The 24,936-nt window shown below is 51.0% G+C and overlaps 1 protein-coding gene across 2 annotated transcripts in view; it reads right to left on the bottom strand.

Moving 5' to 3' along the window:
- FGD4 (FYVE, RhoGEF and PH domain containing 4) overlaps positions 1 to 23,916 on the bottom strand; it is a 149,011-nt gene extending 125,095 nt beyond the window's left edge. The window contains exon 1 of one of the 2 annotated variants that reach the window (XM_062195053.1): positions 23,830 to 23,916. In XM_062195053.1, coding sequence (XP_062051037.1) covers positions 23,830 to 23,839 — 10 coding nt within the window. In that variant the 5' untranslated portion in view covers positions 23,840 to 23,916. Of the gene's footprint in view, positions 1 to 2,638; positions 2,685 to 23,829 lie in introns of those variants that run through there. The other variant, XM_062195054.1, reaches the window with a different exon arrangement.
- Positions 23,917 to 24,936: the final 1,020 nt, after the last annotated feature.

Below are 24,936 nucleotides of genomic sequence, written 5' to 3'. Positions count from 1 at the left end.
CTCCTGCAGGGGGAGACGCCGGCAAACGCAGCGACTTTGACAGAGCTCTGGGAGGTTTCCACGGCGCTCACGCCTGCCTTCAGGCTGCTCTTCCTGGACTTCTCCGTCTATCAGAGCGACGCACCCTCTACGGGTGCAGCCATCAACCCATCCTGCAACCCTGCACCCAGGCAAAATGGCATTGTGGGAGAGGGTAGAAAGCGGCAGTTTTCAGTATCTCTCTTTTTTTTTTAACTGTTTGTTTGCTTGTTCATTTATTTGAAAGGCAAAGACACAGATAATGCTTCCATCCACTAGTTCACTCCCTACATGTCCACAACAGCTGAGGCTACACACGTCTGAGGCCAGAAGCCAGAAACGCCATCAGGCTGGGTCTCCCATGGGTGGCAGAGACCCAACTACCTCTCAGGGTGCACATTAGCAGGAAGCTGGATCGAAAGAGCTGGAACTCACTCTGCTAGGGGACGCAGGCATCCTAAGCAGTGATTCATAACTGCTGTCCAACCATCTAGCCCACTTCTTTTACAAAGTCATGAAAAACGCTAACAGGTGCAGTGCCAAGAACACGTGAGCACAGCAGCAGCAGCCCCGATGACAGCAGCTGCAGGCTCTCCAAACCCTGCTTCCCAGCAACACAGACAGCACAGGCCAAAGGGACCACAAGGACCCTCAACGGTGAACTTCAAAAACGGCATCACCCATCTGGACTCCAAAGCAAAGAAACAGCGCGTCTCGATTTAGGACTTACGCAAATGTGTCAATGAGACACAGGAGGAAACATGTAAGAAATGAAACACTGTTGTTACCTCCTGGACCTTCTTGTCTGAATAAAACTTAGGTCAGGAAGAGTCCGGCACAAAGTGTCTACGGCAGAAGCAAAGACGAGACCGAGCTGAAGTAGCGTGGGCTGACGTGCCGTCTGCTCAGACCCTCACGGGTTTCGATGAGCATTTTAACCAGAGTTTCCCATCTGTCACCTACATGATAATCTTACAAACCTTGGGTCAAGGCTAGGTTTATAGTATTTGAACATAAACTCATCATTCAGTAAAATCCAAAGGTTCTGTACGACTGACGAGAGCTGGAATGCCCACATTCCATGTTGGAGGGCCTGGGTTCAAACCCCAGCTCTGCTTCCAAGCTTCCAGGTAAAACCCAGCATAGGAGGCTGCAGGTGATGGCTCGGCTGGTCGGGTCCCTGCCACTCACATGGGAGACCTCGAGTTCTCGGATCCCAGCTTCAGCCTGGCCCAGCCTTGGCTCTTGTGACAACTTGGGAGAGTGAACCAGTGGATGAAACATTCTGTGTATGTCTCTCTGCCTTTCAAATACAAATCAAATTCTTTTTAAAAGAGTGGGAAAAGTTGGAGGCAGCTTAGAATCACTGAACTCTAGCCACCGCTCTCCCTCGCCCCATACAGGGACGGTGAGACTGAGAAAGAGGCCTTCAGAGGAGCCCTGCAAGTCAGAACTGGAAAAATTCACTTGCACAAGTTGCCGTACACACAGAAGGTGGAGGTGGGCATCTCACCAGGACCCGGAACCACACGCCCTCAAGGCCAGGCCGGTGCCACAGGCATGCCTGGGGCTGACCCCGGGGCCCACTCTTCACCCATTTCAGGACAGGGCTACCCTCAAGAACCCCTTTGTTACGTGTCAATGGGTGACAGACAAAGCTTGCTGGAAGTGCCCTACAAAACCGCGTGGTTGTATCACTCATTACTCAGGAGCCAAGGAGCACATTAAGAAATAAGCTTCTAAATCCAAGTAAGCGACTCAGTGCCTGCCCATCCCCACAAAAGGCTGAGAGGCACTTGAACATCAACATCCGCTTTCAAAACTCAACCTCCTAACTTTAACTCAGTAATAAGAACAGGCAGCAACTCCCCAGCCCTCCAGAACCCGAGACCGCACAGCGCCATGCAGCCCAGCTCCGCGGCCTCAACGTGACATCCTGGGCACCGCACGCCACACACTTCACACCCAATCACTCAGGGGCTTGTTCAGGTTGCTAAGCTACACGGTAATTAAAGCAACACGAACACCCTCATCCTCCCACCCCAACCTCTTATTTCTTATGAATGACTGGTTTTTACAGACAAAAGTCATATCCCAGCAACGTAAGATCAGCCTCAACATTTTCACACGTGATACTAAGGTGATTTCCAGGCAGAAAGATATGTATTATTGGCAAATAGCAGGTGCTTGTAGAGCTGACTGGTGATAGGTACCTAATCTAATTGTGCCTACTAACAAAAAAACCAACTAGGAAGTAATATACACGGACGAGAGATTGCGAAAGGCAGTATGAATCTTTAAGGCAATGACAAATTACTCCAAGAACCCACAAGTCACAGTCAGGCCTGGAAACCTGATCGGGAAGCCTGCGTCCTCCACCTATCGGATTTCACACTGTCATTAACAAGAGAAAATCAATGACCTTCGCTGGCTGGCTGGGCAGTCACCCAGCCAGCGACAGGAATGCCCAAGACCACAGCAGAAGGCACGGGCAGAAGGAATGCAACTCCCCACGCACAGCCTCTCCCTGCCGCCCTTCCTGGATCACATAAAAAAATGGAGGACCCGGTTGGAGCCCCTGAGCACTGGGCGCTGTGCCTTAAATGCCAGAAAAACTTACAACACAAGTCTTGGGGTGTAGGCAGCACTCTCTCTGTTCCTCCCTGTGCTATTTCAGGGCAGAGTTTTGGGGAGGGCAACACACTGCTGCTTGACACAGGACACAGAAGTCCCTTGTTTCAGCTCCCAACCTCTTAGCCGCCCAGAAAAATGTCAGTCATCCATTTGTTAGGACGAAAATCTCCCTCGGCCGTTCACAATACGCAACACACATTTTAAGGAGCTGCTGACATAGAAAAACAAAGGGAGCCCTTGAGATCGAAGCCCATCTGCCTAGCGGTGCTCCCTTCCTGCGTCCCCAAGCCTGCAGCCTGCCCTTGGAGCGCTGTCACATCGTCCCCGCGTTGCTCAGGCCCTTGAAACTTGTGCAAAAGCCTTGCAGAAGAGAACTGTACAAACACCTCCTTTGCAAACAGCAGCCGGTCACGGGGGGTCGGTCATGTGGGCCCGGATAATCATTAACAAAATCATAACCTACAAATGTCCCTGACCCGAGACACGCTGCAAAGAATGAGCAGGGACGCCAACCACACTGTGGCCATGGGCGTATTTCAGAAAGAACACTGGCGTAATTCATCCGGAGACATCCTCCCCGGCCACACGCGGGGGTCCGAACGCAATATCACAGGCAGGCGCGTGTTTAAAGGTCAAGCAATTGTTCTTTCATTTTCCCACGTCAGCAGGTGATTTTACGGGCACTACCGGGCAGCCTAAAACCACCACCAGGCCAGCGTGCCGTGCTGGCGGCTTCCTCTCCTCGGACCACATGGAGATCATGCGCCATGCCAAACGTAGTAGGAGCTGGGGAGCTGGCAGCCGGGTAACTTACCTTCTGAAGCCGAAGGTATCCTTTGCAGCCAGCAGTCAGGAACGGCCGCACTGAAGCGCCCTCATTTGCTCCTCCAGCGAGCCCCACGGAGCCTCCCGCCAGCCCAGTCCATGGCAGATAACCTGGGGCCGCCCAGGCTCCCGGCTTCCAGTCCCCAGCCCAGCCAGGCTAATCACATCCCGTTGGCGGGGAGTGAACAGATGGCGGATTCCATGGCAACCAGCCCTCCTAAGGCGATTGGTAGGAGTGTGTGACTACTGCTTATTGGGTAACAATTGCTGCCTTTGTACTCCGGCTTCACAAATCCTGGAGGGAGGAACATACACAGCCACTCACATGCGCGGGGCTTGCCTAGCAGGTGTTTGGCTATTTAAACAAGGCAAGGCAGGCCAGCTAAAAGCTTTCCACAGATTTGCCCGTGGTGGCACGGAGTCCTAATACCTCAGATAGCGTACGTGGCCTGCTCAGGGACAAAGGTCACGAGAGACTCAACTGGACAAACACGGGAAAAAAAAAAAAAAAAAAAAAAAACTTGAGAAGTCAAATGAAGCATTCTAGAAATCTCAGTGGCACTACCAAGACGCTTTCTGATTGGCAACCCGCTCAAAGCTGGGTTTGTTTAGGATTTCTAAGCAAGTACTTAATCATGTTTGTAAAAATCTGAGTTTGAAAATAAAGTGCTAAAAATCGGTGGTTTTATGTATTAATAATGTTTAGGGAAAACTTGAGTCAGTGTGTTTCTAGCGTGTGTGCTGAATCTGAGAGGGGGCTACCGGACATAAAACTTTGACTGGAGCCTCAGCTCCACCGTGAGTTTTGAGCCACCACAGCTGTCCTGAAAGACAAGGACCTGCTTCTTCTGCAGGTGAGCGGGCAGCCCTGCCCCCGGGGCCCACCAGCGAATCAGAAGCTGACAGGGCTAGACACCGAGCACATCACACAAGAACACCTGCTGCAAGTAATCTATGGATACACGCAAACTACCCATCAGAAATAGACTTTTATAAGGGCACAGCAGAGAAACAATGCACGTTAGTCTAAAAAAAAAAAAGCAAAAGCTGTGTTCTGTGCCTAGATGTTCAGACGCTGCCCCCACCCTGTGACCACCCTGCGACCACCCTGCCTTACGCCCCGAGTCCCACTCCTAGTGTGAACCAAAGCAAGAGACAAAAACAAGAAAACTAATACTTGCAAATGATATGATTTCTATAAAAAATCTAAAGGAGCAATTTGGATATTACTTACAGTACCAGCAGTTCCGCGAAGTACCCAAATATGTAAATACATCTGCACCATTCCTGTGTAAAAGAACTATCAAAGTATCACTACTATTGGGCTTAGTAACAAACTGAATAATCACAAAAAAAAGAACACCAGGAAATATTATCTTCAAGAAACCTGTAAACCAGTTTAGGGAAATGATCTTTTACCGGGACAAACAAAGGAAAATTCAACAAAGAGAACGTGTGAAATACAAAACAGTTTAAAGATGTTAAACCTCCTCACTGCCTAGTCTTTCTTTTTTTTAAGATTTACTTATTTGTTTGAAAGGCAGAGTTACAGAGAGGCAGAGGCAGAGAGAGAGAAAGAGATGTCCTCCATCTGCTGCTTCACTCCCCAAATGTCCACAACATGGGCAGCTGGAGTTGGGACGATCTGAAGCCAGGAGCTTTCTCCAGGTCTCCCATGCGGGTGCAGGGGCCCAAGGACTTGGGCCATCTTCTGTTGTTTCCCAGGCCATAGCAGAGAGCTGGATCGGAAGTGGAACAGCTGAGTCTTGCACCGGTGCCCATACGGGATGTCGGCACTGCAGGCAGCAGCTTCACCCTCTGTGCCACAGTGCCGGCCCCTGCACCAGCCTGGTGGAAAAATCTCCAAGAGAAGAGGTTACTCCAAAAAGGTCGTGGATAACAGAACTGCAAGATGTTTACTTTCTGCAAGGATGTTATGAAATCCATGCAGTTTTTTACGTAAGACACATTTCTCACCAACTTACTGAGAACTCTTCTTATGAATGGATCTGAAAATGACTTTGGACTAAAATACATTTTTCTTTTAAAAATATCTATTTCTGTATTTCTACCTTGAACGGCAGAGTTACAGAGAGGGCATGAGAATGAGCATCTTTCGTTCATCGGTTCATTCCCCAAATGCCTGCAACAGGCAGTCCTGGGCCAGGCCGAAGACAGGAGCACGGAACTCCCTCCAGGTCTCCCAGGTGGGTGGGTAGGGCCCAAGCTCTCGGGCAGTTTTCCGTTGCCTGCCCAGGTGTGTTAGCAGAATATACACCAGAGGAGCAGCCAGGACTCAGACGGGCATCCTAAGGGGCAACCGACCTGCAGCACCGTAACCCCCACCCCAACATTAGTTTTTAATTCCACAAACTTTCTTCACTGCCCCCATACTTTAAAATACAAATTTAACAAAGAAAGTCTGAAGTTTATGTGCTGGTTTAAAAAACTGGAAATAACAAGGAAAATTCTACTTGACAGTGGTCACAGTTAAGAACAGGTAGCATAGATGTGGGCTGGCCAGAGGACCGGGTGCAGGGCATTTGTCGCTACTGGGGATGACAACAGCTGTGCTGGCCTGGGTGTGAAGTGCTCCAAGGAGGAGCCACCGCCACCCGAGGGGCCATCATCCCTGCCCAGCTTCCATTGTGCCTGTGCGGGGAGGCTATCGGGGGGACGAGACCAGCAAAGCCCATACCACGCCTCACAAGGTGGCCCGACACTGTGGCTCTGTGCTAGGGGTCTAATTCCTACTCCCAGGGGCACTGGCATCATCCCCTCCCCTGTCCCCAAGACACTGCTGCCGCTGGCTGGCACTGATGACTGCCACACCCAGCCAGAGGTACAGTGCCGCCCTGGGCAACTTTACCAGGCCACTGCTGTCCCCAAGACCTGCAGTGCTCTGCCGCCTGACCTCAGAGATTGTGTTCACCAAGTCTCCCTATCAGGAATTCACGGACCATCTTGGAAAGACCCACACCAGGCTGTCTGAGCAGAGCACCCAGGCTCCAGCTGTGGCTGCAGCATAGGTTTTTATACAAGAAGAATGGGTAGAGTACCAAGTTTTTAAAACATGTTATAAATACCAGAAATACACTCACTACTCCTGCATTTATGACTTGGGGACAAGCCTGTCTGTCCACGAAATCCAGATCCTTGCATCCCACACCCCTGGTGTGGATACTTAATAAGCATCTCAGGTGTAACATCTCAAAACGAAGCTCCTGATTCTCCGCCCCATACCTGGTCCTCTCGAATGCTCCTTGTGTCTGGAAACGCGGATCCCACCCTTCCAATGACCTCCGCTCAACTCCGGGAAACCTATCACCTCCCGGAGAGCTCACAGCCTGCCTCCGCCCCTCCTACCAGCTTGGGCCCCCTCATCACCCACCTCTGTCTTACCTGGACTCTGCGCTCCCCATGTCACGTCTCATGTCACAGCTGGCTGAAGAACCTGCTCCTCACACCACTAACTCCCTCCCTTCCTCCTGGGCAACCTGCCCCGAGATGGAGCGGACATGCCGTCCTCTCTCCTGTACCTTCTCCAGGGTCTAGGCAGCGATGGTGTTTGCCACAGGTCGTACATTCCTGTGAACATCTCCCCTTGCCCTGGGAGCCCCTCAAGGCCACGCTGACACTATGTTTCCAATGCCAAACAGAGGTCCTTGCACACCAAGAGCCCTGAACAAGAGTGCTGGAGGCACAGAGGGAGGAGACGCGCAATGTGCTATCCCAGCGCAAACTCGAAGGAAACCGGAGGGCCCGGTAGCAGGAGAATGGTGATGCAAATGACATATGCCATCGGACAGACCGCCAGTCATCGAGCAACGGTCACAGGCTGGCAGTCGGGGCGCAGTGAGCTAGGCTGCCACCCGGGACACCACACCCCATTCCAGAGTGCCTGGCTGGAGTCCCAGCCGCGCTGCTCCCTGTTAATGCACCTGGGAAGACAGCAGATGGTGGCCCAGGAACTTGCACTCCTACTGCCAATCTGGGAGATGTAGATGGAGCTCCTGGCTTTGCCCGGGCCCAGCCTTGGCTGCCTCCGGCATCTGGGGAGTGAACCAGCAGATGGAAGATCACTCTGTCCATGTCACGTTGGCTTTCAAAAAATTAACATATCTTTAAAAAATAAATAAATGGAAAGAGTACAGTTAATGATATTTCATTTTTTAAAGATTTATTTACTTGAAAGAGTTAGAGAAGAAAAGGCAGAGATAGGGAGGGTAGGAGGGAGGCAGAGAGAGAGAGAGAGAGAGAGAAAGGTCTTCCATCCACTGATTCACTCCCCAATTGGCCACAATGGCCAGAACTGCGGGGATCCGAAGCCAGGAGACAGGATCTTCTTCCGGGTCTCCCACATGGGCGCATGGGCCCAAGGACTTGGGCCATCTTTTACTGCCTTCCCAGGCCATTAGCTGGGAGCTGGATAAAAGTGGAGCAGCCGGGACTTGAACCACTGCCCATATGGGATGCCGGCGCTGCAGGTGGCAGCTGTACCCGCTACGCCACAGCATTGGCCCCAATGGTATTTTATTTTTTATTTTATTTTTTTTGACAGGCAGAGTGGACAGTGAGAGAGAGAGACAGAGAGGTCTTCCTTTTGCCGTTGGTTCACCCTCCAATGGCCGCTGCGGCCAGCGCACCGCGCTGATCCGATGGCAGGAGCCAGGTGCTTCTCCTGGTCTCCCATGGGGTGCAGGGCCCAAGCACTTGGGCCATCCTCCACTGCACTCCCGGGCCATAGCAGAGAGCTGGCCTGGAAGAGGGGCAACAAGGACAGAATCCGGCGCCCGACCGGGACTAGAACCCGGGGTGCCGGCGCCGCAAGGCGGAGGATTAGCCCATTGAGCCGCGGCCCCCAGTGGTATTTTATTAATGACAATGTACTATTCACTGAGTGCCTGGTACATGCTAGATCCTATAACAAAAACTTAGCAGGGGATAGCACTGCAGTATAGTGGGTAAAGCCGCTGCCTGCAGTGCTAACACCTCATGTAGATGCTGGTTAGAGTCCTGGCTACTCCACTTCCGATCCAGCTCTCTGTTATGGCCTGGGAAAACAGTGGGAGATGGCCCAAGTCCTTGGACCCGTGCACCCACGTGGGAGACCTGGAAGAAGCTCCTGGCTCCTGCTTTCAGACTGGTGCAGCTCCAGTGGCTGCAGCCATCTGGAGAGTGAACCAGCTGACGAAAGACCTCTCTCTCCTCTCTGCCTCTACCTCTCTTTAACTCTGCCTTTCAAATAAATAAATAAATCTTTTTAAAAAAAAATAATTCTATTTAAACAACCCAGGGAGTACAAAGTTGGCACCATTACTGTCAAATTCTAGGTGTGGAAACTGGGACTCAGACTTTTTATTTTTTCTGTTTTATTTGAAAGTCAAAGGAACAGACAAAGAGGCAGACAGCTCACTCTGATCCACTGCTTTACTCCCCAATGCCAGCAATGCCACAGCTGGGCCAGGCTGAAGCCAGGAGCCTGGAACTCCATCTGCATCTACAGTACGAGCAGCCAAGACCCAACTGCTAGAGCTACGACTGCGCCTCCCAGGGCGCACGTGAGCAGGAGCTGGATCGGAAGCAGATGAGTCAACCAGAACCAGGCACTCTGACACTGCGTGCGGGTCCCAAGCAGTATCTTAAGTGCCCAGCCCGGGCCTCAGACGTGCAGCTCTGCGTAAGGTCTCAAGGTCTGGATGGAAACCCATTTGTCTGAGGACAAACACTGTGTTTCAGTCACTACGCCCCCACCGAGTCCTGGAAGCTGGGGGTAACTAACAGAAAAATCAAACACTCACTAGGAACACACCCTACAGGCATACGATGACATACGAAAGAAGAGGTGGGGGTGTCTAGCCTGGGTGTTAGGACACTGCACCCCACGTCAGGGTACGGGGAACAACACTCGACTCCAGGGTTTGACTTCAGCTTCCTAACAAAGATCCTGAGAGGCAGCAGGTGATGATGGTTCAGCTCATTAGGTCACCCAGGTGAGCGACCAGGACTGCCCCAGCTTCCTGCTCTAGCGCCCTGCACAGCCTTTCCTGGGTATTTGAGGAGTGAACTAGTGGTTACAAGTGCTCTCTCTCATTCTCTCTGCTTATCAAATAAACAAATAATATTTTAAAAAGAAAAAAAGAGAGAGAGATTCTTAGGAACAAAAGCCCAGGCTTACCCAGACTTCAAAATTTTAAGAGTAGCAAAAGGAGGAAATAGTGGCAAAATTTTCCTTTCCTGCTTTCTAAAAATTTTTATGACATAGATATCAATTTTCTAATAACATTTATCCCTCCTACACATGGTTTTCAATGTTCCTTCCACTGTGTGCTTGGCTCTATTAGTGAGACAAAAAAAAAAAGGAAGAAAAAGAAGAAAAACTTAAAAAAAAAAAAAAAAAAAAAACTTGACCCACAGTTTCTAGAAAACTGATTGCCTGGGAATGACTCAGACTGAAGCAAGGCAAGTGGGTGGCTGTGTCCCCTCCAGCGCCAGGCACACCTGTGCATGTTCCACACACTGTCACCACAACAGAGCCTTAAGCGACACCACCCAGAATCGACTAACAGGGCACCACATGTACCTGGGAGAGCATGTGACAAAGAACCAACAATACCCATAAAGGTCCTCAAGATATAAGTAAGGGGCCGGATACAGCAAAGCCTGATAATGTATCTTCCTCAAACACCAGGACACAGCACTGCGCCGGTACCTGCTGCGGCCACCCCGTGCCAGGTGCGCTCGGGGTTCAGCTCGCCTGCCTGCCCAGCCTCACCGGACCCAGCTCCTCCTGGCTCTTTTCCTCGGTTCCAGGTTCAATCCAGGAAGAAACCCGAAGTCAGAGGTTCCCAAGCGTCTCCAACGCGCAGGGTGGTCAGCCTCTCGGGAAGATTTCTCAGCTCCCGAGACCTGCGCTTACTGAGTAGCCAAGCCACCTGAGAACCGTTCCGGACGGGTGAACCAGAGCTGCTTGAAGATGTCACACACACCGTCGGCAAGAACCACGGCTGCTTTCACCCCACACTCAAACCTCCACCAGGACCCACTCCTGGGAGAGGGGCGCCTCCAGGCCCTATGCCCTGTCTCGTGCCACAAGCTACCACCACACGTGGCTCCCCTCATTTCTGTTCCACGGGGAGTCTCACCTGCTTGCACCAGTGGCAAACTGGATCAGCCAAGAGAAACGGCTCTAGTGCAATCTCACAGCAAAACCGGAGGTCCGTGGGGCTGGCAGCTGGCACCGTGTCTGGTGCAGGCTGCTGTGCCCCCCTTCAAATGGTTGAGTGTCCTGCAGGCAGCACGGGTAGGGGTGGCCCAGGGCTCCGGCACTTAGCTCAGGAGTGAGTTGTAAGCCCTTAGCTGGCACGAAGCCCATAGTTAGAAACCGAGAGTGCTGGGCTCTACTCTGCTCCTTGCTTGCCCTCTCTGCTCCTGTGCTTTGTTACAGGGGAGGGGCTGGGGAACAGCACCTGCTGTGCTCTCTCCTGCACGGTGGCAGTCAATGCCTTAGGGACCAGGGGCCTCCTACTGTACTGGGAAGAAAAGAAAAAAAAGGAGAAGCAAAGACAAGGACAAATACTGGTTTTGCAGAAGGACATGGCACGCTACAACTGTGAAAGTTCTGCTCCGGGGACACCCTTGTGTGTGGTGGTGTGGATGGTCTAAGTACCCAGAGAGCTGGGAACCGAGCCGGCACAGGAGCCCCACGGACGCACACTGCACAATGCCGCCGCCGGCTCTGCCCTTCCACCCTCACCTTGGAGTCTCCTCACTCTTGCTCAGACTCCCTGACAATGGCTGATGCTTTGCAGTGACGCCGTACTGTTAGGTTTTAGTCTGTGGCTAGAAAACACAATCAAACATCCTATCCTGGAGTAGCCATTGAGTCCAGCGAGTTAGGACTCCTTCGTCACACATCAAGTACCTGGGTTGGATCCCATGCTCGCATCCTGCCAGTGCAGACCCTGGGAGGCGGTGATGATGGCTCAGGTAACAGGGGCTCCTGCCAAACTGGTAGGAAACCTGCACTGAGTTCCTGGCCCTTGGCTTCTTCCCAGCCTCACCTCCCTCTATACAGGCATTTGGGGAGGGAACCAAGGGTTGAGAGCTCTATCAGATAATTTTTTTTTTTTAATCACCTATTCCAACTAGAAATGAAATAAGCTTAGAAGCATCAGGTGAAGGGCAAGCACTGTTGGCCAACAGGTCAGGCGGCTGCTGGCCCCGCCAGCGTCCTCTGTCAGAGTGTCAGGCCAAGTCTTGGCTGCTCTGCTTCTGATGACCTCTCTGCCAGTGCTCCTGGGAAAGCAGTAGAAAATGGCCCAGGCACTTGGGTCCCCGCCACCCACAAGGGAGACCTGGATGGAGTTCCAGGCTGCTGGCTTTGCTTTGGCATAGCCCTGGTAATTATTGCAGCTTTCTGGCTAGTGAATCAGTGGATGGTTCACTCCCTATTACCCCGCCTTTATAAATAAGTAAGTAATAAGTAAATAATGAAACTGATTAAGCAACCAGATTAAGCAACACAACCAGTCACAAACACTGAAAACACAAAATATAACCTCTGGTGGCACAGCGGGTAAGGCCACCAGCTGCAGTGCCGGCATCTGATATGGGCACCAGTTCAAGTCCCAGCTGCTCCACTTCTGATCCAGCTCTCTGCTATAACCTGGGAAAGCAGTAGAAGATGGCCCACACCCTTGGACCCCTACACCAGCGTGGGAGACCTGGAGGAAGCTCCTAGCTCCTGGCTTCAGATCGGTGCAGCTTCGTCCGTTGGGCCACTGGGGACTGGACCAGTGGATGGAAAACCTCTCTCTCTCTCTCTCTCTCTCTCTCTCTCTCTCTCTGCCTCTCCTTCTCTCTTTGTGTAACTCTGATTTTCAAATAAATAAATAAATGTTTATAAAAAAAATACAAGCTCTGTACAGAGGCAGGATTCCCCTACATCAGTTACCAACAATTTCATATTTTTGGCTGACATTCTCTAAATTTTTTTTAATCTGTTTTTTTCTCTTGGGTTTATTTGTAAAGGGAATTTAGAACAAAAGCATAGGCCGGCGCCGTGGCTTAACAGGCTAATCCTCCACCTTGCGGCGCCGGCACACTGGGTTCTAATCCCAGTTGGGGAGCCGGATTCTATCCTGGTTGCCCCTCTTCCAGGCCAGCTCTCTGCTATGGCCCGGGAAGGCAGTGGAGGATGGCCCAAGTGCTTGGGCCCTGCACCCCATGGGAGACCAGGAGAAGCACCTGGCTCCTGGCTTCGGATCAGCGTGGTGCGCCGGCCGCAGCGGCCATTGGAGGGTGAACCAACGGCAAAAAGGAAGACCTTTCTCTCTGTCTCTCTCTCTCACTGTCCACTCTGCCTGTCAAAAACAAAAAAAAAACCTTAGAATAAAAGCATAGCTGGAGGGCATGGAGTACTTCACAAGGGAAAAAAAAACCACATAGAAGTAAATCGAACTTGGCGTCCAGTTGGCGTGGTTTGGTGACAGATGAGTCGTGCAGCCTGGTTAACAGAAACATTCAAAAGATCGCCCACCCCGCCTGTGATGGGCGAGCACTTCCGAGAGGCACATGCTGTTCCAAGGCCCGCCCTGGCATCACCCACGGCAAAGGGAACAGGCAGCCTGGAGGAGGCCAGGTCTACGCGGGGCGGCCAACTCCAGGACACTAACTCAGACCCACCAAGGCCCCGGGGCACGCTCTGCACTGAACTGGAGTGACAAGCTGTCTTAGTCAATGAGAGCAGCAGGAGTGAGCTCCTCACCGGGCTGTGTGCCGCTGTCTTCCTCAGCGAATGTCCCTCCCCCCAGAGCCTCACACGCGGAGGGGGTGCACACGGGCAGCTGCTCCCGTCTGCTGCCTTGCACGCTCTTCGTTCCTGCCCAGATTTTCCTGAGTGACTCACTCGCAGCTAACTGGAACTTAGACATGTGAATTCTTTACAGTAAGTCTGCAAGTGAGGGCTCCAGCAAAACCCACACGTCTAACAACGCACACTCGGGTTACTGCGTGAGGTACGTTAATCCCCAAGTGTACCTAAAACATCGGCGAGAAGCTCGGTCAAGTGGGCCAAGGACTAAGGAGAAAGACCGCTCCGCACACGAGCCCCTGTTTCGCTTCCACAACCCGAACGCTTTCTTTCCATGCTGCACAGGCTGCAGGGCGAGACGCTGGTCCCTCGCTGTGGGTGAGTTTTTAAGGTTTCAGAGGGACTCTGACCTTTCTGGGGGAAGACGGGAAGCAGCCAACAAGACAAGCATCAAGCAAGCAGCACAGACAGACCACACCGATGTCACTCAGCAGAAACAGAACAGTGGCACTACAGACAGGCCAGGATGAGCACCCCAATTCAGATAGGAGCCTCAGGAAACCCAAGGCCGAGCAGTCAGTCCTTGTAGATCAAAAAGTATCTTCCAGGACCAAAAACATGCACGCAACTATAGCTTTGCACGAAATTCACACAGAATCAGTTCAGCTTGGCCAGCGCTGTGGCTCACTTGGTTAATCCTCTGCCTGCAATGCCGGCATCCCAAATGTGTGCCAGGTTCTAATCCCAGTTGCTCCTCTTCCAGACCAGCTCTCTGCTGTGGCCTGGGAGCGCAGTGGAGGATGGCCCAAGTGGTTGGGCCCTGCACCCCATGGGAGACCAGGAGGAAGCACCTGGCTCCTGGCTTTGGATCGGCGCAGCGCACCGGCCGTCGTGGCCATTTGGGGTTGAACTGACAGAAGGAAGACCTTTCTATCTCTCTTTCTCACTAACTCTATCTGTCAAATAAATAAATAAGAATCGGTTCAGCTAAGCTGCACCGGACTTCATCGAGAAAGTATAAAGGCAAATTCTGCACAACTGTGATGATCAGCGGAACTGTTCCTGGTGACACCCCACAATTTATATACAGCCTCTCGTCTGTCTGATAACACCCAAACCCCAGAAAGAGAGAAGTAGAGGAGAGAGGACAGCCACGCGGTGCAGGCACAGTGCTTTGAGAACAAGACCAAAGTGCATGTAACTCGTGAACACAGGGAAGTGTCTGGGTTTCAGGTTCTATGTGCAGCAGGGGTGTGTGAATACACAGATGTGCAGCAGGGGTGCGTGTACACAGATGTGCAGGAGTATGTGTGTACACAGATGGGCATCAGGTCTGTGCGTGTACACAGATGTGCAGCAGGGGTGTGTGTACACAGATGGGCAGGGGTGCGTGTACACAGATGGGCATCAGGGCTTGTGTGTACACAGATGTGCAAGAGTATGTGTGTACACAGATGTGCAGCGGGGGATGTGTGTGCACAGATGTGCAGCAGGTGGGATGTGTGTGTTCTACAGATGTGCAGGTGTGTGTGTGCACAGATGTTCAGCAGGGGGATGTGTGTTACACACTGATGTGCAGCAGGGGTGTGGATGTGTGTGTGCAGGGGATGGGCAGTTGTTTCTGAAAGCTCCCAAATCTGTACTGCATGATGTCTCTCCCCTAAGTCTTGTAGAAATCCTTGCTCCAGAAATGGGAATAGGGTGCAGTGGTTAAGCCTCTACTTAGGATGCCTGCATTCCACATCAGAGTGCAAGTGCCCAGTTTGCTCTGGATCCCCACTCCCTGATAACACACAACCTGGGAGGCTGTCTCCCTGTAACCCACATGGGAGACCTGGATAGAGCTCTTGGTTCCTAGGTTCGGCCTGGCCCAGCCCTGGCTGTTTGTTGGCATTTGGGGAGTGAACCATTAGAAAACAGTGCTCTGTTTCTGTCTTTCAAATAATAACAAGAGGAATCCAAGCTCCACAACTTCCTGCCAAACTACATCCTCTGAGCACTGAGGCTTCTGTCTCAGAAGCAGGCACAGGGCGTGGCAGCCTGCTCTAGGGAAGACCCCAGGACATGACACAGGTCAGGCTCTGGGTACCTGGAAAACCTCACAGCTGTCAGGCCTGCGAAACAGGTGGGGGCTGGGGGAGAGCACCTGTTCTTCCACTCTGCCGGTCAGGAAGGGCAGGTGACAACTTCCCCTCAGGGAAACACACACCGGACCCTCTTCCAAAAAACAAAACAAGGCAAAACAAAGGGGCTGGACCTGCAGCATGGCACGTAAAATGGCAGCCTGACGCTAGCATCCCATATGGACGCTGGTTTGAGTCCTGGCTGCTCCACTTCTGATCCAGCTCCCTGCTAATGTGCCTGGGAAACCAGCAGAAGATGGCCTAGGTTCTTCGGCCTCTGCACCCACATAGGAGACTAGCAGAAAGTTCCCAGTTCCTGGCTTCAGCCTTACCCAACCCTGGCCATTGGGCTGCCTGGGGAATGAACAGGCAATGGAAGATCGATCTCTCTTTCTCTCTCTCTCTCTCTAACTCTACCTTTCAAATAAGTAAAATCTTAGGGGGAAAAAAGAGAGATATAGGATATATTCAACAAAGAAAGGGCTGCTTTACTTTTTCTCATTCACATCAGGTAGCTGAGCTTAAAAGGACTTAGAGTCGTAATTAAGCCACTTGATTAATTTGTATTTTATAGTCCCTGCCACTGCTCAGAACATAATTTCTTTAACGTCACAACATTAATCTCAAGTTTCTTTACACAAAAACTTCGGTGGCCAAGAGATGCCCTGCCTCATTCCAAGGCGCCAGCTTCGTCCTCCTCAGGCTGAGCTGAGGACCTCATGCCGAGGTTTCTAATCAGCACCTAACCGCTGCTGCTCACTTCAGAGGATTTTCAGGATTCGTGCCTGGGAGAAACATGAATTTTAACAAGTAACTGCGATGCTATCATCTGGTTCTTAAAAAATGCATCCCACTGGCTGGCCTTACGACACAACAGGTTAAACCACGACTTGTAATGCCAGATTCCATATCAGAGCGCTGGTCCAAAACCCAGCTGTTCTGCTTCTGAACCAGCTCCCAGCAAATGCACCTGGGAAAACAGCAGAAGGTGGCCCCAGACCTGGGTCTCTGTCACCCATGTGGGAGACCAGGATGCGGTTCTTGGCTCCTGACTTAGCCTGGTCCAGCCCTGGTTACTATGGGCACTTGGAGGTATGAACCAGCAGATCAAAGATCCGTGTCTCTGTCATTCTGCCCTTTCAAATAAATAAATACATCTTTAAAAACTGATGACTCCCTGTCCACATTGATCGGGCATGACAGACAATTATACGTACAGGAGAATGAGTGATATTGGGATAACTGTATGTATAATGCACGTGTGAGCAGACTAATTCCTATCAAAGACACGCTTGGCAAAACAATACAGAAGAAGAAAGTTGGAATAGCCTTCCATCTACTGAGGAAACTTCATTTGCAATGTCAGATCTTCTAGCAAACAAAGCCCTGAGGGTGCCAGCCCAGGAGCCCCATTTAGAGAGCCGCTGTCTTGGGCTGTGAGGTCCCTGAGGGCCAAGATGCAGCTCCAGCTGCTTTTGATGAACTGTCTATGGCATCAGATTCTCAGGAAATGTTAGTTCAGCAGAACTGACGAACGACATGGTACCTGCAGGGCCGCAGCCCTGGTGCCAATGTTCACAGCTTTTACGGTAGGCAGTATTCCAACCTCCATTACTCCCTCCCGGCCAGAACTTAGTCTCGGGAATTCTTTATCTTAGAGACTATTTAAAAATCAAATTTGTTGGGGCTGACATCATGACAGAGTGGGTTAAGCTGCCGCGTGTGATGCCAGAATCTAATGCGAACACTGGTTACAGTCTGGGCTGCTCCACTTCTGATCCAGCTGCCCGCTAATGTGCCTGGGAGTGCAGCACAGGATGGCCCAAGTGCTTGGGCTCCTGCCACCCGCATGGGAGACCCAGATGGAGTTCTAGGCTCCTGCTTCAGCCTGGTCCAGCACTGACTGTTGCAGCCAACTGAGAAGTCAATCAGTGGCTGGAAGATCTCTCTCCATGTCTCTCTTTCAGACAGAGCTATGGCCTGTGGTGCAGTGGGTAAAGATACCTTCAGCAGTGCCAGCATCCCATATGGGCAGTGGTTCGAATCCTGGCTGCTCCACTTCCAATGCAGCTCCCTGATAACGTGCCTGGGAAAGCAAGGATGCTCCAAGTCCTTGGACCCCTGCCCTCATGTGGGAGACCCAAGAGAAGCTCCTGGTGCCTGGCTTCAGAATGGCTCAGCTGACTGATGCAGACATTTGGGCAGTGGACCAGTGGATGGAACACCTCTGCCTCTCTGTAACTCTGCCTTTCAAATCTTTTTAAAAAATCCGATTGGTGGGGCTGGTGCTATGGCACAGTGGATTAACACCTTGGCCTGAAGCGCCGGCATCCCACGTTGGCACCAGTTTGAGACCCAGCTGCTCCACTTCCAATGGAGCTCTCGGTTTATGGCCTGGGAAAGCAGTAGAGGATAGCTCAAGTCCTTGGGCCCCTGCACCCATGCTGGAGACTGGGGGGATGCTCCTGGTGTTGTACCTGAGTGCAAACAAAGGAGCTCCACACATTGATAAAATTTGATGGTCCTTTATTGCCAGAGGTGGAGAGTGGGCTCATGCCCTAAAGAACTCTTGACCCTGAAGCCCAAAGCAACAGGGTTTATAAAGGCAAAAACCACAAAATCGGGAGGGGAATTCATGGTTGCTAGGAACAGGGGGGAATACATGGTTACCAGGGTCAAGCTGACCTAAAACCTATGCGAAACCAGTATCAATTATAATCTTGACAATACCAGTTATAATCTTAACAATTTCAATTATAATCTTGACATTAATCCAGGTATTGGTTTTAATCATAAGTAGGACATAGACAAATTACATTTCTACCATTAACCCGGGTGTAGCCTATCCACTTCCAAGCTTGAGCGATCATGCTAGGGGTTTCTATGCTCTGCCAAGTGTGATGTAGTGCACTGCTGTTGTTCAACTGTTTTAGATCACAGTTTCAGACCAGAGTCTCACGGGGGGGGGGGGGGGCACCTTCCCAGAATGGAGTCTCAAGTGCTCCAAAATGGAGTCCCTACTGTCAAGGTGTTACTTCACTAGCTCCTGGCTTCAGATCAGTGCAGCTCTGGCCGTTGCAGCCAACTGGGGAGTGAACCAGTGGAAGGAAGACCTCTATCTCTGCCTCTCCTCTCTCTGTGTAACTCTTTCAAATAAATAAATAAATCTTTTTTAAAAATCAGACTGGCTATTAAGGTGAAAGTGTTCAGAGCACTCCTCTAGCTGCAATCAAGCAGAAACAAGGCCCATGGGGTCGGTGGGTGAGATGGTTTATATTTTCTTTTTCTAAGATTTATTTTTTATTTATTTAAAAGGCAGAGTTACAGAGAGGAGAGGGAAGGAGAAGCGAAGATCTTCCATCTGCTGGTTCACTCCCCAAATAGCTACAACAGCTGGGGCTGGATCATTCCAAACCCAGGAGCTGCTTCTGAGTCTCCCACATGGGCACGGGGCCCCAGGACTTGGGCCATCTTCCACTGCTTTTCCAGGTGCAGTAGCAGGGAGCTGGGTCAGAAGTGGAGAGTCCACATGGGATGCCAACATCAAAGGCGGAGGCTTAGCCTGCTAGGCTAAAACTCCAGTCCCCCAAACAGCCTAGGTTTTTGAAACGTCTAAAGTCAGAATTATCAGTCAAAATCACAGAGGAGGACATCCATTCGACCCAGGGATTAAGCTCCACCTGTGATGTCTACACCCCATGCCGAGTGCCAGAAACCAAGTCCCACCTCTGCTTCTCTGCTTCTGATCCAGCTTCCAGACATGTGCATCCTGGAGGCAGCAAGTGATGGCTCAAGGACTCGAGTCCCACCCAAGCCTAAGACCCAAACTGAGTTCCAGCAACCTGACTTTAGCCCAGTCTAGCTGCAGCTGGTGTGGACAAAAGGGGAGCGAGCCAGCAGATCGAAGATCTCTTTGTCTTTCAAGGAAAATGAAACTTTAAAGATAGAAATGAAAACCATCGAGATCATGAAGGCGCCAATGAAGTACAGTGGACAAGACTGTCTTCCCAGCAAGTGCTTCATCAATGGGTACCCACATGGGACAAAGAAAATCAATCTTGACTCCTGCGCCTCAGATCATTCATGCTAATCCATTCCAAAGGGGTCACAGATTTCAGTGTGAGAAGCAAAACAATAAGGATTCCAGAAATACTACAGGAAAATATGTCTATAGCCTGCAGGATGTTGATCTAACTTGAAAAGAATGAACTTGGACATCATTGTTCAAAGAAACAGCCATAGGGAGAGAGAGCTCCCATCAACTGGTTTACTCTCCGAATGCCTGCGATGCCTGGGGCCGGGGCCAGGAGCTTGGAATTTAACCCAAGTATTCCACCAGGGTGGCAAGAACTCAACTACTCGAGCCATCACCTTCTGCATGCCAGGGTCTGCATTGGCGGGAAGCCTGAATCAGGAGCTGCAGCCAGGAATCAACCCCAGGCACTCTAACACAGGATGTACGCTCCTGAGCCAGGAGGCCAAGTGCCTGCCCCCATGTCACCTACCTTACAAGATTATCTAAGGATAGAAATAACACGCACACGCATGTGACACAAAGTACTAACAGGAGCTCAGTGAACAGTACGACTAGGATTTGGGAGCTACAATGTATCACACAGGATCAATGGTCAACTCCTTTTATTTCTTTATTCTCTTTTACATATAAGCTTTCTTCCCAAAAGCCAACATCATGTTCCACCTGGCCTACCAAAGAAATCTGCAGCGCTTCTGTCAGGGAAAGATACAGGGTAGGGGCCAGTGCTGTGGCTTAGCAGGCCCAGCCTCCACCGACAATGCCAGCATCCCACTGCTCCACTTCTGACCCAGTTCCCTGATAATGGCCTGGGAAAGCAGCAGATGATGACCCAAGTGCTTGGGCCCCTGCACCCGTGTGGGAGACCTGGACGAAGCTCATGGCTCCTGGCTTCCAATCAGTTCAGCTCTGGCCATAGCAGGCATTTGGGGAGTGAACTAGTATAATGAAGATTCTCTCTCTCTCTCTCTCTATCTCTGTCTCTGTCTCTCTCTGTCTCTCACTCATCTCTGTCTCTCCCTGTAACTATGTCTTTCAAATAAATAAAATAACTCAATAAAAAAACAGAATCAGACCACGAGAGATAGATGGGGCATGGTTTCCTAGTCTTTGCTGCTGTCACTCCCTGTTCAGCTCCCTGCTAGGGCTTGAAAAAAGCAGTGGAGGGCAGCCTACGTGCTTGGGCCCCAGCTACCCCCACGGGATACCTGGACAAATCTCCTGGCTTAGGCCTGGCCCATCCCTGACCACTGTGGCCATTTGGAGAGTGAACCAGAGGATGGAAGATCTTTCTCTCTCTCATCCTTCCTCTCCCTCCCTCTCTCTTCTCTCTCCTCTCTCTCCTCTCTCTGCCTTTCGAATAAATTTTTTTTAAAAGATACAGGAGATAAAACCACTCCAATTGATTCCAGGAGACTTCCAAAGAAAATCAGAGGTTGACTGTACCCCTCCAGAGCTAAGAGAGCTAAGACTGAGTCACCAGCGAAACTACACAGGAACCAGGTCACGGCTGCAGCACCGGCTCCGTGTGCGAGGGACATTAGAGTGGGAAACACTCAACCAACGGGCAGGAGAAACACCAGGAGCGCATAAACTGGCCCACACACATCCATCTGGGTCGGTCAGCAACTGACCCTCCGCGCAGCCATGTACCGTCTGCACACCTGGAGAGAGCTGGGGGAAGACAGAGCTGCATCCCAGACAAGACAAAGAAAACGGAGGCCCTCCTGTGTCAGCAGCGGATCCCGAGGCGGCTCCTACTCTTCAAGATAAATATTTATTACCTGTCACCATAGAACAAAACATACAGGTCCCAAAACAAATCCCTCGTTGACTTTTTTAATGTTTATACAACACATGTATCTGGAATTTCGCAGTAACCAGATTCTGTGTTTTTAAATTAAAAATGAGAAGTTATGACTATTTCCAAGAACAGCCCACATTCAATAGTATTTTATCCATTGCTACAGAGAAACCAGGTTATTACTTTCCTACCACTGAAACGAGCAACGCAGAGACAGAAGCACGGAAAACGCACACCCACGCGTCTGGGGCGCTCACATCACACACCCAAGTCCTCAACTCTCTGACCCAGAACTACCTGATGGCTCCCAATGTGCATGCTTTGATTACGTCATCGTATTACCCCAGTTACTGCTATTCTACCCAAATCTCTAGGTTTCACCTGTAAGAAGCACTCAGGAGTCCCGGAGAGTGCTCTGCCCCGGCTGCACACACTCCGCAGCGCGGGCCAGGGCTCCGCCTGGCGCACAGCTGTGGCACAGGGGCTTCTCTGCAGGAAGAAAGAACAGAAAGCCTTTTCTTCCTCCTGTGGTGGAACGCCAGGGACGAGCTCAGGCCTCTCCTAACCCTACTGAAACAAAGAGAAACTCTGGCCTGGCCTCGTGAATTTGTTTTCTCGGGCACGAGTATGTTCCCAACTCCAACCCAATCCACCTTGATGCACAGAGCCAGCTTGACATTCACAGGAAGCTCAGCGCGGAGACGGACCTGCTTTGGCTGGAGTCCTCGTTCAAGCTCCCTCAACAGTCCAGCTATCTGCCAAAGTGCTATGGCCGCCACTCCACTTTGCCTCCATGATAAAAGCAGAGGCTATCTGCCGTACAGAAATCCTGAGAGATGCCTGAATTTCAATAAATGCCCAAAATACACTTAATAAAAATCTAAATTGAACACATGGCCCTAAAAATCTAAGGTCAGCACAGGAGCTGTGGTGCCGTAGGTTAAGGGGCCGCTGCTTAGGGCACCTGCAACCCATATGAGAGCAGCAGTTGGAGTCCTGGCTGCTCCACCTCCAATCCAGCTTCCTGCTAATGCACCCGGGAAACCAGCAGAAGATGGCCTGAGTGCTTGGGTCCCTGCCACCCGTAGTGGGAGACCCCGACCGAGTTCTAGGCTCCTGGCTTCAGCCTGGCCCAGCCCTGCCAGCTGTGGCCGTACCCTAAGTGAACCAGCAGATGGAAAATCTACTTTCTCTGTCTCAACCTCTCTCTGTCATTATGCCTTTCAAAGAAATAATTAATCTCTAAAAAAAAAAAAGAACATTTTTTTAAAAAGTTAACAAAAAGGAACAAGTACAATGGGGCTTCCCTCTGAGGCATATTTTGCAAGATACTCTTGAAAATGGAGCTCTTCTCATGACTATTAAAAACCAAAACCTTGGGGCCGGTGTTGTGGCATCACGGGTAAAGCCACAGCCTGCTGTGCCAGCATCCCATATGGATGTGGGGGGGGGGGGGTCGAGTCCCGGCTGCTCCACTTCAGATCCAGCTCTCTGCTATGGCCTGGAAAAGCAGTGGGAGACCTGGAAGAAGCTGCTGGCTCCTGGCTTCAGATCAGTGCAGCTCTGGCCATTGCAGCCATCTGGGGAGTGAACCAGCAGATGGAAGACCTCTCTCTCTCTCTCTCTTTCTCTTTCTTTCTCTCTGCCTCTGCCTCTCTGTAGCTCTGCCTTTCAAACAAATAAATAAATCTTTTAAAAAAAAATCTTAAAGTATTTAAATACCTAGCAACCGTGGAAGGGAGAGAGTATCATACGCAACTAACTTGAATTCCTGCTGCGCAACTTCAGTAAGCTGAAATGGCTGGACATGAAGAGAACGGCAGCACGGGAAGAAGAACGGTACCAAATCCACGGGCAACACGGCCTCAGCCTTGCGGAACAGAAGACACAGGAGGAGGAGCACCCCCAAATGTCAGCAGCCCCCACCCGGGCGTTCACGGTCTTTCTCCTTCTTAGCCACCAAAAGCACCAAAGACGTTCACCTAAAAAGACCACAGGATCAATACAGTCACCAGGACTGAAGAAGGATCTGGTCGAGGCAACTCGATGCCAGAGTTTGATAAACCGTATTCAGTGATCTGGTACTCAAGAAATTTTTAAACTTGTCTGTTTCCAACAAACCTTGCCAGTGTTTTAGAAAAAGAAATTTTAGTTTCAAGTAACTGACAAGCAACAGAACATGAGAGACACAAACACTCTGAGAAATCGCATACAAGAAATGCAGGATTCTGATCGAGGAATAGGAGAAGAGATAGGATGAACTCCTCATGGGTGAGGAGGGCCGGCAGGAGCCGTGCGTGAAACCCTGCTGACCTCACCTGTCAGCAGAGGGCACGGCGGGCAGCGCCATTCCCTGCCGAGGCTGCTCTCGGGCCATGAAAATCAGAAGCCCATCTTTCTGCCAAAACCACAGCATGGAACTTTCTAAATAGATCACAGCACTCTGTCACCATCGCTGAACAGCACAAGGACCAAGACCAGCGACTTCATCCCCACACACCCCCTGCAGACTCAATAAATCCCAATGACTTCATCCGAGACACGTCAGAAGCATCAAGTGCAGAAAAGCAATACTCACAGCCCCCCATAAGAGGCTCGGCTCACACGGCAGCCAGCCGCGCCTTGGCCCTTCCGTGGAGCGTCTCCCCTGCTTCCTGAGGCGGCCGGCGGGCCGGGCAGGCATCCTGCATTCAGACCCCACACGCATGCACACCTTGTGCTCGATGCGGCTGCGAACGAGCTAGTGGGAAGTGCACAGTTGTTTCACAACGGCCCTTCCAGCAGTGATGCGGCCGCCAGGAGCTACGCAAGCGGTGCATTTCAACACGCCAAGAAGGGATTTCAACACGGAGCCAGAGGGCTCCAGAACTCCCTGGGTGGAATGGGAAGGACGTGGCCAACCACACAGAATTCTACAGCAGCTGCAGCCCTCGGACAGGCAACAAGCCCGCCCGAAAGACAGATCTCCAAGGATCTCAGGACCTCCCGTCGCTGTCACCTGAAAGCTATAAGAAATGCTGACCAGTGAACCTCCCTACCTGGTCCCCCCGTCCTCATGGATGAAGGGGTGCCCATTTCCTACCCAGAACAGGCAGCAAGCAACAGCAGCCCTACCCAACTTCATCCAAACGCAGCAGGATTTCAAAGGAGGAAAGGTACCAATGGGGCAACAGCCCTTCCTTGTTTGGTACTGAATCTCTTCACTGCTATCTCACATGACAAACTTTTCCCAGCCCCTAACCACTCACCGCCAGGAAGATCCAGCATTCACATAATAATCCAAATTCTAATTCCCCTTTCTATGTGACATTTTGATGTGGTCAGAATCAGACCCTAGCATCTACATTTGGTTCTACACTGTACTATCACTTCTTCAAATTACTATGCTTTTGACAGAGAAATAAACCGAAAACTACCTTAAAGTATTTTCAGAGTCCTGAAAAAGCTGTTGAGTATAGCACAATACACATGCACCAAGCAGTGGTGCTATGTGGGACCGTGGAGAGACGTGGTAATATCACAGTGTCAGAAGTCTAGACATCTGCCCACTACCTGGATGAGCAAACAGAGGCCTAGAGGGTTAAGCTAGGCTAGGCAGGGCCCTAGACAAGCTATCTGCACTGCACACTGGTCGGTTTTTTGCAAAGCAATTCCCAAGGCATTGTAAGTCTAAATAATTAACTCT

The sequence above is a fragment of the Lepus europaeus genome, chromosome 6 (genome assembly GCF_033115175.1).
Source record: "Lepus europaeus isolate LE1 chromosome 6, mLepTim1.pri, whole genome shotgun sequence".
NCBI lineage: Eukaryota > Metazoa > Chordata > Mammalia > Lagomorpha > Leporidae > Lepus > Lepus europaeus.
The sequence above is the reverse complement of the archived record's forward strand: the minus strand, read 5'-3'. Positions and strand labels throughout refer to the sequence as shown.